Source organism: Photinus pyralis, unplaced genomic scaffold, assembly GCF_008802855.1.
Source record: "Photinus pyralis isolate 1611_PpyrPB1 unplaced genomic scaffold, Ppyr1.3 Ppyr1.4_LG2, whole genome shotgun sequence".
Taxonomy (NCBI): Eukaryota; Metazoa; Arthropoda; class Insecta; order Coleoptera; family Lampyridae; genus Photinus; species Photinus pyralis.
The window spans coordinates 28,388,052-28,403,677 of NW_022170403.1; the positions used below are offsets into that span (position 1 = coordinate 28,388,052).

Here is a 15,626-nt window from a genome sequence, read left to right on the forward strand (position 1 = left end):
TGGAACTGTTTGAAATTATGGATTCTACAGGCCACATTCTATAAGAAAATTTTTTTCCGGGTCGATCTGAGACAATTTTTTTTTCGGGGCTCAAAAAAAGGCAGTGTATAACCTTCCTTTTTTACCAAAAATCGACTACACCAAAATTTCTCGGGAAAACACTTTTTCTTATTAATTTTGGTGCGTAGAATCCAAAACAATTCGTACTTTTTCGATCAGACTTCTCAATCAAAAGTTATAGACTAGAAACCAATTTCGACAGAAAATTCAAAGGGCTGTAACTTTTGAACTAGTAGCCCAATCTTCGAACTGTTTGAAATTATGGATTCTACAGGGCACATTCTATAAGAAAATTTGTTTTCCCGGTAGATCTGAGACCCTTTTCTTTTCGGGGCTCAAAAAAAGGCAGTGTATAACCTCCCTTTTTTACCAAAAATCCACTACACCAAAATTTCTCGGGAAAACAAAAACACACACTTTAGTCCCTTGGTATATAATATACTATTATTTTTCAGTTGACAGTATAATGGACTGTCACCACATCATTCCCTCAGACGTCCTGTCAAATATATTGATGGAGTTAAATTGATTCGTATGAAGCACTTCAATGTTGTGCAAAAAAATAATCATTACATTTGTATATTGGAAATACATTATTTGGAGTTATGAAAAATAAAATTTTGTATGCACCTCAGGTTTTACTCGATATTTAACCCTCGGGCGACTTACAATTTCGGGGCTCTGTCGCCCTCGGCATAAATATGGCCTTAATGCTCTTGATACATAAATAACTATTATAACGATCTAACTTCCAAACATTGATGTACCTAAACAAGTTTTATGTTAACTTTTTTTCACACAATGTAACAGGTGTAAAACCTTGAATATGTAATTGTCAACTCCTTCAAATTTCGATCTCTAAATAATTTTAAGACAGAAGACAGGCATTTGCCGAAATTAGTCACTTTAACTTAGTCGTCCCAATCTGTTTTCTCTATTAAACAACATTATGAGGGAGGTTTAGTGTTTTCTTACATCAGAAACCAAAATTTCGATATTTTCAAGTGTAAAACTTTACAGCATGGAAGTATATTCTGAAAGATCTCAATAGAGTCTTTTTTTTCCAAATTATTTGTAGTTCCGTTTACTATCCTAGTAAAAATATCAACAACCATCCTATAATATGGTAAGTTTAAAAGAAATTTATGGGGTAAAATAGTAGATAATTATAAAATTCGTGCTATATTAACATATGACTAAGTAGCTTTAAAAATTACAGATGCATCCCCTTAGCTTAAATCTGATGGATCAAAGTGTAAGAAGTTATTACGAAATTTTAGCAGTAGCTCATTGAAATAAAGTGTACGTGACGAATGGCAAACAGAGAAATTATTATTAAATGTGAAGTGCATGCGTACCTACATTACCCAACACTCTCACATCGTTAATAAACAATCGCCCGAACCCGAATTAAAAAATAAATTATCGACGTACCTACCTTAATTACCCAACCAAATGTTGACAGAAAGATGTACAAACGGTGACGTTAAAACTGCAAACGAATCTAAACGGAAATTCAGTCGAATAAACAATTTGTTGCATTTCACTTGGCAAAAGAAACATAAACAATTATTTATAACGAATTGGGATGTTATTAATTTTATTGTATTGTGCAGTGAGTTTCTAGTAATTGGGGTTTGATGTGAGTACCAATTTTGAAATTATTTAAATACGATGGAGTCAACGTTAAAAAATTGGCGCAAGCAGATGATAATGTATTACTTTCGGCTTTTGTTTGAACAGCTTAAATGTATTGGCAATAACAAAACTTTCCTGTTGATTATAATTTCGTCTGACATACATTTAGGTATCCAAAAATGATGTCAACCCTTTCGTCATAATTTTTAATGCACTTTTAAGGACTTTCAGAATGAACGGTATTTATATCAGTGTTCTTTCATAATAACAACTATTGACTTTATTGTGGAAGGTTTGAGTTACTAGCCTAATAAGACTTGGTCTAATTTATTACACTTCTTTAACAGATTTTTGTGTGTGGGCATCTCCAAAGAATCCGGATTAGTTTCTAATTTTGGAAACGCGAAGGCGCCTGTCTTTAATCACGTTTTTGAGTATGCTTTTTTGATCTTGTAAAACTATTCAAAAAATGTCTACTCAAAGATGGAGAGTCACTAGACGGGATATGAAGAATCGACCTGGACTAAATGTGGCATCTGAATAGAAATCTGAATAGAGCATTCCAAAAAAAATTCCTACCGTTTTTTCGGGGGACCTATTTAATTATTTTTTTGGTACAAACGACTTTATCTCGATAGCCCGATATAATCTTGAGAAAAAACACTTTGCAGATGGTAACTTAAGCTTTAATAATAAAGAGTTTGTATTAGTGCCGATTTTAATTGGACCACGCTGTGTAGGGCTTTCTACTGGTATAGCCTTTGGGTAATTCCTCATAGATTCAGGAAATAGGTTATATTGAAAAAAAACGTCACTAATTGCATACGTCCTAATGAAGAGATTACAAGTTAATATTTTAACAATGGGTAATATACGCAATTGTGTGCCATAAAGTTGTGACAGAACATCAATAAAATTTTAACTTACCGTCGCTCATAAATTATTTTACATAACAATTACCACGCTTGAGGTTGTCACTTTCACTTACTACAATGTAATTTTAATCATGGGGTAATTGGAACTGTTAACCATTCGAAGAAAAAATACTATATCGTCAATCAAATTTTACAAGTGTATTAACAAAAAAACCCATCAAAAGATTGTAGGAAACACGCTACTTTTTATGAGCGTAAATTCTGCCTAGCTCTTGCCGTCTTCAACCTGAATCCGCGGTTTCCTTGAAATTTTCGATACCCACGAATTTTTCGGCTACTTAGACTCCTTTGATCACTCCGACTACTCCAAGATCCTAGCTTTTATCGACGTCCTCGACTTCTTTTTCGCTTCGATTTCATTAGCTGTATCGATTTCTACGACATTTTTGAATCTCTGGGTTCTACAGGTTTGTCATCTTTTTCAACACTACCTCATTTTCGGATTCCCTAGTCTCTGGCTTTTCCAACTTCGGCGTCGGTCACGGTCCTAAAATCTACGGTCAGTTTTTATCTACCCAATGAAATTCCACTTTTTTAGCTCAGTTGAACATACTTACACGAGGCTTCTCCAGTATTAATGCCATTACTTACCAAAGCTTCATTAACTTCTACCATTTTTCCAGATGAGCTACACTCTCTTGACCTATTCACTTTATTGATTATGTGGCGTCTTTCTTCTTTGGATTTATTGAGATTTTCTATGCTCCCTCGGTTTTTTCAATGCTGGTCCAGCAGTCTCAACTTGTTATCATCCTGTTTTTAATTTTTTTTGGTTTCCTAATCATTTTTGGCTACAGTATTTAAGCCTTTTGATGCTTTTTCGCTTCCTAGGATTCTTAGGCTTCATTAACTTCTTCAATTTCAGCGGATCCTCGACATCTTGACTCTCTTCGTTTCCTATAACATTGCCACGTCGGTTTCTTCGATCTTTTCATCTTTATTCTTCACCGTTCTGAGGGCTAACGGCGTAAATAGGCTTTTTAAATTACATCATCTTCCAGCTTTTCCTCGGCATCACCTCATTCCTTGTTTTCTTCAAACTTTTCGAATTTTTTGACACCTTTAGCTTCTTTCCTTCTTCGGCTTCGCCGAATTTTTTTGGTGCTTCGTCTTCTACAGTTTCTTCAGTTCATGATTTCCCAAACTGCCTCGCCTTTCCTGCTTTTTGTATGCCCTCGGTTCATACGAATGTACCGTTTCCTTCTTCCTCCCTCAATTTCTTATGCTTCCTTCGTTTCTTTAGTTTTTGCATCGACGTCGGACTTCTCGACTATTTCGGTTTTTGAGTTTCTTTGATGCTTTAAACTTATTGGAATTGGGTTCCAGGTATAGTCCAGTCAAATAAGAAAAAATAAAAACATTAATCGGTAAAGATCTGAATTTTGGTATACATGTTCATTAGTGTTCCCTATTGGACATACTAAAAGTCCCCGTCAAAATCTGTTGCGCTCGAGGCGCCATCCTGGAAAAAAGGAGCACTTCTTCAGTTTCTTGCCTATATATCGACAACAATTATTGATACGGAAAAATAGTTCAGATAAAAAATATAGTTTATTAAATTGCCCACAAAAAATCATATTAAAATTTTTTTGTATGTCCAATACTTTAGCTATAATCCGACATCGAATAGGGAATCAAGTATCCTGAGCTCTCGAAACAGTCGCGCAGATATTTTTTTACAACTTTTTACAAATCATTAAATTCATTGAAAATTCTACCAGTATTCTTATATATGCGAAGTCGTCGCACTCAAGCTTGGTATGAGACACGTTTAAAGGTTTCTTATAAAACTCTCTCTCAATAGAACTTTCATCTTCAATGTGAGCACTGAGTGTGGACTGGGAGCCTTCAGTGCAGTCCGAACAGGGTCAAGGTTATTCTGAAGGTCTGATAACGATGTCGGTTTTAATATCTCTCACTAACAGGCACGTTATACTTATGCAGATAGGGCGTTCTTCAGCTTCAGAAATCATTTCGTTGCTCCAACACTTACACATTTTCGCTTACCTTTTTGAAAAAAACATGATGTATCATCAAACATTATCTCATTGCTAGAATGCTTTATCGCACGACGATTCTGTTCATTTTTTGGCTCTGTTACAGCTATCGGTGTAGTCATAAAAAAGACGGCCCTCCTTCTATAACTACGATACGGGGCCTAAACGCGTTCTGACGTATTCAACGTGAGATTACAGCTAAAGTACTGGAGATCCAAAAAAATGTAAATACTCATTTTTATAGGGAATTTAGTAAACTATATTTTTCATGTAAACTATTTCTTCGTGTCAGTAATAATTGCCGAGAGATGGGCAAAAAACTGGAAAGTGTACCGTTTTTCCAAGATGGCGTCTCGAGCGCAACAGATTTTGACAGGGACTTTTAGTATGTTCATTAGAAAGTCCCAATAAATGTGTATACCAAAATTCAGATCTTTACCGATTAATGTTTTTATTTGTCCAAAATTGCGCTAATTTGACTGGACTAGTAAGTCAAACGAAAAAGGTAATCCAAAAGAAACCACGACGAGAAACTTAAAAGTAAACTAAAAAGCTTTGAGTGAAGGTTACAGCCTTAAAAATACATGCGTTTTAAGAAAAATACTGCGTAAACATATAAAATACCTCGAATTTGTTAGATGCAAATTACTAATCCGTAACAAAACGTTTTAATGGAGTCACGAAGACATCAAAGAGAAAGAGAAAACCACTCCAAAGATAATTATGGTAAATCCAAAACAGGTCAGATAAGTAATGGTTACAAAGAGAAAATTTTACACCTAATCAGCTCGAGAACTGAAACTTTACTGAAGAGGAGAATGAATAAAACTGAGCGATCAAGCAGAGAAAAATGATATAAAATGAAATGCAGAAAGGCACAAAGCGTGGACTGTAGCAACAAGACATAGAAGTAAGTAAAAGAACTATAGAAGGCCTCTAACGGCAAAATAAAGAACTAGGTAGAGCTCCACTACAAGTAGAATAATTAACACTACAGAAATTAACTAACATCTCAAGTAGTGGATTACAATGAAGATACCTAGATGGTGTAAGGAATACTAAATAAAACTTAACAATCGGAATCCAAATTGGTAATGTCAAACGGTCAGAAAATAGCATTACAAACAACTCTGATACACCGAAAGCATTTTTTTAAAATAAGTCTTGGATCGGAAGTGTTCTTAAAGCTACGTTCAGAAAAGTGTTAACAACTTGCATCCTTTTTCGTCTAGTTCTGAGTAAAAGGAAGGTGACACTTTCTGATTGGAGCTAAACATCTTTAAAAAAATTAGTTCCGTGCATTCATATTGCGTGCCTTGCAAAAATATCGGAAATTTTTATTTTACTCCGGACTCTTTGATTTTCTTTCCCCGGATTTCCCTATACATATTTCTATAAGTCCTTTACATTTTCTCGAGTACTCCTGGAGTCTACTATTAGAGTTATGCCGTCGTTTACAATTTTTCTTTCAGAATTTAAATTGAAAAATCTCCAAAAAAGTTAAGCACTGGAACCCCTGTGGCCGTTGACTTATAAAAAGTAAAATAAAACAAAAACATCAATAAACCATAATAATATGTTAAAGTTTAGTATATTATTATGGTTTATTGGTGTTTTTGTTTTGTTTCAGTTTTTATATGTCCAAAAAACTTAAAAAATATAGATTAAACATAAAAGCTGAAATTAATATGAAACAGTTTCATTGTCGTGTTTTTGTTTTCTAATCAGCTATTTTCCCAAATTTTTTACTGAGGATAAATTTACTTCTATTGAATGCTCAATGTATTGGGGATCTGTTATTAAATGATTGAGAGCAGTTTTGTGTCAGAGATCTTTATCCGGAATTAATTATTTTTACGAAACATGTAAAAATATACAGGGCGTTCCATTGAAAAAGAAGTTATTTTGTTGTATATTTCAATTATTAAATGTTCAATTGGTTATCTTATTTGCACACTGTAATCCTGACTGCTTCATACTTTATAAATTAGTCCAAGGCCACGCAGGGAGGAAATTTTATCCCCAAAAAGAGATGTTTTGATAGGATTTTACCAGTTTTTCCCCTTAGGCTTTTGCGTAGAAAGAACCGGGTAAATTAATATTACTCCAATGATTTTCTGCTTGAAAACTAAGAACTCATATGCGGTTACTTAAAAAACAGGCCTGTTCCAAATTAGCTAAGGGCTCAAAACCTTTTTTGAGAGAAACGTCTCCAAAAATCTCAAAATTTGTCAAAAATGGTAACATCCGCTTTAAGAAGGTTTTTTTTAAAATTTCTGAGTTCATAGAATTTTGTCATAAATTTGAAGAAATTTGATAGCTGAATTAAGCTCTTAAAAATACGCCTCGCAGCCTCCAAAAGTTGCAAAATTTGCATTTCTTTTTTTCTCTCCTAAACATAGAGGTTTTGCAAATGTCTTTCAAGAATGTTTACAAGGTGCCACAACCTTAAACGACTTTTCGGCACTTTCTTTGATGTCTAAGAATATGTGTAGACACCAAATTTGGTTCCAAAAGCCGTTTAGCTTTGGAAATGAGAGTACAGAGCGACCGACATTGAGATTTTGTTCAATTTGGCTTCCTGGTGCTTCAAAACGTGTATTTTTGTAAAAAAAAATGGGGGGTCATTTTTAATCCAATGCCCAATTATATTATCCTAATACCGAACTTATCATTAGCATCAATACCGACATAAATAATTGTGTTATTAGAAATTACAATCATTATTGTTACGCGCACTAATATAAAGGAATTATGTAATTAGAATTCAATTATTGTCAACAAGTGTTGATGAAATCTCAATAATACCCTGAATTGTTACATTGCATCCCAAGTCATTTGTGTTTTGTTCATGTTGGAAAAATTTATAATCGGGAGAGTTTGCGTTTCTATTTCGTAGGCGCATAGTTGATGTAAGCATCATTTACAAAACTTCTTATTTCTTTGCTCATCTATACTCTAAGGACCACATGTAAAATATGTGTTGAAAGCTTTGAAAATAATTTATGTGGATTCTCTGAACCTTTTTGGACAAATTATGCACGACATTTATCTTACTCCAGTATTCGAAAATACAACGCAAAAGTGGAAGTGGAAGTAAAAGATGCCTATGATGGGTAAATATCGGCGCCACATTGACATTAAATGCCCATTTTGTTTTATTAACATATTGCGGTAAGTAGGGCTTTAATTAATTATGTAGATTTCAACGTGCTCATTAGGCAAGAGGCAGGTAATTGTAATCTATCCCACTTTTTAAAGCTTCTGAGCAGTACAAGTATATAACTTCATTGGTGAAGACCACGCACGGCGTATATTTTTACTGCTTTGATTCATTTCTCACCTGCCACAGGTATGTCGCTTAAAATAATTTGACTTATATCTTAAAGATACTGATTGTTAACTTGAAGAACATTACCGCGTGCGCAATTTCACAATAAAATAATGGAAGTGCTTGAACAGCATAAACTACTTTTGTACTGACCTATTCAAGTGCAACTGGAATTCCTCTAGTTTTAATTGTCCTACTTCTTGTTGATGGGGATCTTCTTTTTTTGTGTAATTGTTACGTTCCCAGTATTTATTAACCGTTTGGTTTGTTAGAAGATTTAGGCCATGAACCCCACCTCTGCAGAATGGCCAGTGGCAGTCGTAGGTCAAAAGGTTTCCATTGTATGGTTTCCAAATTTTAAATGCGTGGCCATCGACCTAGTCCTCTGTTTTGGAATATTTGCAAGCGATTATTGAAACATCGGCATTGTATTTCTTTAATTATTATGAAATTCGCACTTGAAATATAACGGGAGCAATAGTATGTAAATTGTGGATAGTGATTGTACTGACGAAGGATATTTTGAGAGGGTGAGTTTTATAATTACAAAAAAATAGTTTCTTGTGTTAATAGTCAGTTTTGAATTAGTATTCGGTGTGCAACTTAGTGAATCCATATCATGTTATACATCAAAATTCTCAGAAGAGAGAATCAATGTTAGTAGAAAGTAGCTCCACATACAGTAAAAACAGTACTAAGATGTCTGCCCGAAACACGGTGGTATGCTGGGAGAAGCTGGTGTCAGCTCGCGGTAGATCACCATATTTTATATCCCTGCCCGTTCCCCTTGTAGTCGAGGAAACGAAACTTAAAATAGTATAAAACCTGGCATTTTTTTCAAAATGCATCGATTTGAATGAAAATTTGGGATTAACTTCAACTTACCCTCCACTTCAAAATCTATATTATGGCGATGGACGCTCTTCATTTTTTTAGGGGTGAAAACCACCTCTTTTTGTCAAAACCCATTACACTACATATTAAAGCTTTAGGTGAGTAAAATTTGGTTCAGATGAATTGAGTAATGATTGTTAAAAGCTTTGGAAAATGCCCCGATTTGTGTTATCAGAATTTTTCGAAATTAATTTTGTAATTGTAACTCCTTTATTTTACTGATAGAAGGTGCACTAAAAAACTATTTTGTAGGTAGTGCTCGCATGTAAATACGCGCTTTAAAGGTCTCTATCTTACTTAATTTTTGCCGTACAGTTTCCAGCGAGGAAAATGTTTGGAATTAAAATAGCTACAATTGGATGCTGTAGCATTTTTTACGTATCTGCAGTTGTTTTGTAATTATTTTGAAGAGAAGGACGTTTTTCACAAAATTGCAGAAATTCATTTTGCACTTTTAGCTTCAATTATTTCAAAATTAAGTCTTCTGAACTGGTCACACTTCTAGAATGTACTAATAATACCTAATGAGAGAAAACTGGAAAAGGGGAAGGATTAATTTTAATTAGGGTGGTAGTTAGAGGCTTGCGCCGATTTTTTCACTGAAAGTACGGATCTCTCTTATTTTCATCGTAACTCACTTAATTTTTATGCTAAAGTTTGTTTAAAAAACAAGTTGTAAATCAGCATATTCATGATTAAAGCGCATTTTTGGTAATGCAGGTCAGTATTTTATTAGCGAAGTTTAAAATTATCGATCCCACGAGTAATTTTGGCTGCGTTAAATAATTAATTTTATTTAATTTCAATTGAGGGTACCTACGTCTTCATTTTGTAAAACAAATCACAAAGTAAAGAATAAGTTTTTATACTGGTAGCGCTATCTAACGGTAAAATTAGAGCACCTCCGACACCCATATTGAAATTATTTTCTTCAATTATCGATCTCACAAGTAATCTAACTCAAAATAGACTAGTGCCTGTACATCTACACTATAGCAGAAAGCTTTTAGTGAAAATTTGAATTCCCTAGCTATTGTAGTTGTGGAGATCTCACGCGGACAGCCGGCCTGCCAGCCATAACGAATATAATAGCGTATCTTTTTCAAAAATGCGCTAAAAAGAAGAAGGTTTTTTTAAAATAAATAAAAAATAAAAAATATTCTACAAGTTTTTCTCTAAAAATAAATAGTTTGGCTGTTATTTGAAATCAATCAATCATTTATTATTAATAATAGTCGAAACTATAAGATTCCTGAAAGAGTTAAACAGCAAATTACAATAAATAAAGAAGACACACAAAACAAATTAAAATACACGATGTCCACTATGAGGATCTCGCCTACCTTAAGAGATAGAAAGTTGGGTAAATGGGTTGCGAATTTCCGTCTTGAATAACAATCTGGAAAGAATTTTAAAATTTCATCAATATTTTTGAAAATATTGCAAAAAAACAAAAATTTCTGATTTTTCATCTTAAACTAATCGTACTAGACATTATTCAGATACAGAGATTTTGAATATGGCATCTCGATTTTAATATCTTTTAAGATGACGGAGAAGCACGTGACAACTTTAGTTTTTTTATGGGCGCCATTTTGAATGTTGACATTTTTTCTCTTTACAACGATCTATCACACATGGTGCTTCAGTATCACATTTTTCGTAAAAATACAGTTTTTAATTTTTTGGGAACAGTGCTTTGGAGAAACAAAACGTTCTTGGTTTGATAGTTGCCACGTGTTTCTCCGTCTTCTTAAAAGTTATTAAAAACAGGATGCCATTATTCGAAATCTCCATTAAAAAGTGTCTGAGAAATGTGTTAATTGGAAATGTCTAGTACGATCAGTTTACAATGAAAAAATTAAAAACGAAAATCAGAAATTTTCGTTTTTTTGCGATATTTTCAAAACTATTGATGATATTTTAAATTTATTTTCAGGTTATTATTCATCACGAACATTCGCAACTGCATTCATTTAACCTCTCTCATCTCTTAAGATAAGCATAGTGGCACTCGAAAAATGGACACCGTGTATAAGCCTGAATATCACAGATTAACGGGCTGAGATAGAAGATACTCGTTCACTGATTATAAGGCATTTGCTTTTAGATAATTGCTGGTCACATCTTTTAGCTGAGTTATTGGTAATGATCGATATTTCAATGGTGTTTTATTGTAAAATTAACTGCCATAGTAATTGATGCAATTTAGTAAAGTAGTTAGGCGAACTTGATTAGTGCATAAATTATCAATGCTTCTCGTTAGATATAGATGAGTTCAATCACTAGATTGATAAGACGAAATATTAGCTATAACATGTAGAATGCAATTTAAAATATAAATACATGGCAGAGTTAAAATACTGAATTTGTATTACAGAAAGATCTATAATTAAGGTTAGATATTATTCGGATGGATGGATTGTCTGTGAAACTCTCTAATTTAGCATTTGGACAACAAGAGCTAACCTTTAATAACCCACAACTCGGTTGGTATTGGAGATACACCAATTATTAAAAAACGGTTGTCTTGGTTTTTTTAAAATCTACGATTTTGTTCTCCACAGTTTTTTTTATAAAATGCATACTTATCGAGTTTTTCGCGAATAACCAATTAAAAACATGGATCTTTTCTATGAAAAATTCATACTTTCGGTCGCGACCAATTGGAGAAGTGTAAACTTTCAAAAAAATGTATAGAACACTTTACACATTCATTTTTAATTACAATAAAAAATTGCTATCCTCGAGGTGTGGTGGTAATCACCCCCAGGGTGAAAGAGCATGATATAGATTTTGATCCTTAGGCTATTCCCTATCTACTTTTAATTTAATTTCAAGTTAATCGATTCATTTTGAAAAAATACTGGGGCAAAACCTTCATTTCCTGGACTATTTCCGTTAGAGACTCGTCTGATGTAAACCACACGAGCCCCTCATGTTTGGGGAACGGGAAATCTGAGTTCAGCCACTGCTCCCTGTCCGGGAGGGTGACCATGTGATTCTTCTTAGTAAGACAGCCCCGATCACATCCCTTCTTGTGAGAGGGGGGAGGGTTCCTTCCCACATCGGCCCGCGCTCAAGGGAGCCTCCAAACTTCCGCTCACCCCAATCGTTTAGCCGTATGAAAGCCTTTCGAGCCTAAGTCTAAAGGCTCTAGCCCAGAAGTGCCTCCCTCCATGGCCATAGTAGCTTTGCGCATGACAGACCACCACAAAGGTGCACTGTACAGTATTATTGGCCTTATCACTACAGTTAATATACCAGTCGAGGGTTCAAGCCACATGTGCAACCAAAAGTCCAATGAGCATGTAGTCCATAGACATGCAGCGACCTTTGTTGCCTCCCAAATACTTCACTGAAGAAATACATTTGATCAATAATATTAATCTGAACAAAAGGAAACACTTTGGTGATGAGAAAGTTGGATTTAGTGATACAGGGTGGTCACAAAAAGATAGGAAAATGTTTTTCAAATGCAACTACCACTATTTTATTTCTCCATTCGATAGTCGTTTGTGTGCTTTTCAATTTTTATAAAGGATGTCCAGTGCCTAAACCCCGTAGTTTTTTGTTTATTCAATATTTTTCACAAAAATAGTTACTATGTTAATAAACCGGTGTAGACCGTGATAATAAAGAACAAAATAAAACCAGAAAGTAAGCAAGTGAGACAAATAAATTATCTGCTGCAAGTCTACTCACTATTTCGTAATAAAAAAATAAATAAAATAAATAAAAATAAAAAATTAATTAAAAAGGCGAATTAAAAAAAAAATGAACTAGTCCTTTTAAATAGGTAATCTTATTTTGCTACGAAATAAGGAGTACAATTGTGGCAAATCATAAATTTATGGCACTTGGTTACTGTATGGCATTCTTTGGTTTTTTATTATTATGGCCTACTCCTGTTTATAAACATGTAATTAATTAATATGTAACTATTTTTGTGAGAAATATTGAATACCCTAAAAAATACGGGGGTTTGGCACAGGACGCCGCTTATAAAAATTGATCACACAAAAGACTATCGAATCGAAAAATAAAATAGTGGTAGTTCCATTTGAAAAAAAATAATTATGGCATTTTGAAAATGGAAATTTTCTTATTTTTTGTGAACACCTTGTATCACTAAATTCAACTCTCTCATTACCAGATTGTTGCCTTTTATTAAGATTTACATTATTGATCAAATGTATTTCTTAACTTCAAAATCAAGGTCGCTACGATTGATCAAACTAGGGGTGCTTTATAGAGAATTATTCGGAAAATAATTAATAATTTGGCAACACTGACAGAAAACCAAATAGTGAATAGGTTTCCATGCAGACGTTAAAAAGTGACATCGAATCGGCTAAAAATTTACAGGGTGTTCCATTTAAAAAAATCCGCTATGTATTGACACCGAAAAAATAGGACACCCTGTATATTCAAAAATATTTTCTGTAGATGCGCAACCATCTACAGTTGACATTTGCACAAAAGGTTTTTTCATACTTGATACCAGGTATGAGCTAGGCGCACTGTTGCAGGACCCTATATAACGTATATCAGACAGAAGCCGTTCATATTGACGATGTCCATCAGTCCCTTTACAGGAATCGACAAAACTTAACTACTTTCTATGAAAGAACGCGTTAATGGCCTTAATTATGGTGTGTGCCGATTGTATCCTTGAACTATGCCATACAAACTTAAGTTGAATTTGTTTTGTATCGCGGTTACGTAGGCAATATTTGAACTCCATCATTGTTTGCTAATGTTTTGATAAAAGTGAACCATTTTTATGATTTCAGACTCGTAGGCGCCTAAGCATGTCGCTAATAATCGTCTGTCAATTCTGGATGAATACTACCTAAAATTTAAGTAATTACCATGACTGTCACAACAAAGTGTCGCACTTTTTAGTCATGACGCATTCATGTACAATTAGTCGCAATTATACTGGTCAATTAAATACAAATAACTTTTTAAAATATGCCCGGCGACCTTAGCTAATTGAAGCTATCTTGCAGAGTATACCTGACGCAATGCCACCACAGACCACCACACCGATATGTGCAGATCTGGCGAGAAACATAGAAAGTGAACATCATGCTACTACAGTACAGAAAGAAAAGTACTATAAGTCATATTTTGGCACGTTTGGAGCAGAGTTAAAATGGGTTAACATAATCGCCATCTTCGCTTTACACGCATTGGGCTTTTGGGTAGTGTTTGCTTTCCCATATTGGTATCACAAAAGGTTGTTCGTTTATGGTAAGGCAAAAGTTGCATAGAATTAGTGAACATATTTTGGTTACCTGTTTCAGGTGTATTCATTGGTCAATTGACTGGCTTAGGTATAACAGCAGGCGCACACAGGTTATGGACGCATCGCTCTTACAAAGCTAAACTTCCATTGCGAATTTTTCTGATGCTCTGCTTCTCATTGGCCGCACAGGTGAGTACAACAAGAAGCCATTGTAAAGAAAGCATGTATTCTTGCTACAGAATGACTTATTCGAGTGGGTTAGAGATCACAGAGTACACCACAAATATTCAGAAACAGATGCCGATCCGCATAATGTGAATAGAGGTTTCTTTTTCGCCCACTGTGGATGGTTGATGATGAAGAAGCACCCTGAAGTAATAAGAAGAGGAAAGGAAATTGATATGAGTGACATTCTGGAAGACCCGGTTGTACAATTCCACCTAAGGTCGATCTGGAGCATTCTGAAGCAATAGCTGACTGACTTTTGCTTGCAGATACTTCACACCATTAAAAATAATGATCGCGTTCGTTCTTCCTTCCATAATCCCTCCGTTATTGTGGGGCGAAGATTGGTTTTGGTCAATAATGGCAATTTCGGTCGCACGTTACGCACTTTCACTCAATTTTACATGGTCTGTCAATAGTGCGGCACACATATGGGGGAGCAAACCGTACGATAGGTAAGCACCATGGGTGTTTTATTTTGTCGTAACCCCCAGCATATTTTAGACATATTGCGCCCGGGGAAAACATATGGGTGTCAATGGTAGCGAACGGAGAAGGGTGGCACAACTATCATCACACCTTTCCCTGGGATTATAAAACGTCGGAATTCTTTAACGTTAACTCTACGGCACGCTGGATAAGGTTATTTGAAAAGATGGGCTGGGCGTATGATTTGAAATCCGCCTCAAAGGAGTTAATCGAAAAGGTGGCCAAAAACCGTGGAGATAGATCTAGATTTGAGGACATCCACTTTGAAGTGAACGAAAACGGGGACGTGGTTAATAATTGAAAATTATTATTTGCTAACCTCTGTTTTTGTTAAACTTCATGCCTGGAAATAAGGAAAGGGAGATTGTAGATGATTGATAATTGTTATTTATAATTAAATTTAATTCAAAGTAAATTGACCCTCTCTAATTCGTACCTACAAATTTCGTAAAATCACAACGAACGCTGGTGATGGTAATTATACTGGTTGGAATGTCAACAAACATGACGTTTCCAAAACTACCGCCCTCTCCTGACGCTCGAGTGAATCTCCATTTAGCATCTTGGGCTCCACCACTATCAGGAATGTGTAAAATATTTGTATAGCGATTTGTGCGATAAATATACTGTGCGGGTCCGTTAACTTGGCCCCCCCACTGAGAGATTTCATAGTCGTATTATTTTGAAATGAATGCGCTCGTTATGCTCTCATATGCGCCACCGATAATAACTCTTGCGCCATTATCGTTTTTTAGAAATCCGAAAAAACATTTGGGGGGGGGGCCAAGTGAACGTAGCCCCCC

At 34.8% G+C, this 15,626-nt stretch overlaps 1 protein-coding gene across 4 annotated transcripts; it reads left to right on the forward strand.

Annotated features, from left to right (window-relative positions):
- Window positions 1-1,168: 1,168 nt before the first annotated feature.
- Window positions 1,169-15,212, forward strand: LOC116163371 (stearoyl-CoA desaturase 5-like). 4 transcript variants are annotated; one of them, XM_031477262.1, is made up of 6 exons: window positions 1,169-1,186; window positions 13,871-14,114; window positions 14,168-14,298; window positions 14,349-14,554; window positions 14,604-14,789; window positions 14,839-15,212. In XM_031477262.1, the coding sequence occupies exons 1-6, from the start codon at window positions 1,184-1,186 to the stop codon at window positions 15,122-15,124; spliced, it is 1,056 nt and encodes a 351-aa protein (XP_031333122.1). In that variant the 5' UTR covers window positions 1,169-1,183; the 3' UTR covers window positions 15,125-15,212. The 4 variants fall into 4 exon arrangements, with proteins under 4 accessions (XP_031333122.1, XP_031333124.1, XP_031333123.1 ...); XM_031477264.1 differs by lacking the exon at window positions 1,169-1,186 and adding an exon at window positions 1,601-1,702; XM_031477263.1 differs by lacking the exon at window positions 1,169-1,186 and adding an exon at window positions 7,916-7,982.
- Window positions 15,213-15,626: the final 414 nt, after the last annotated feature.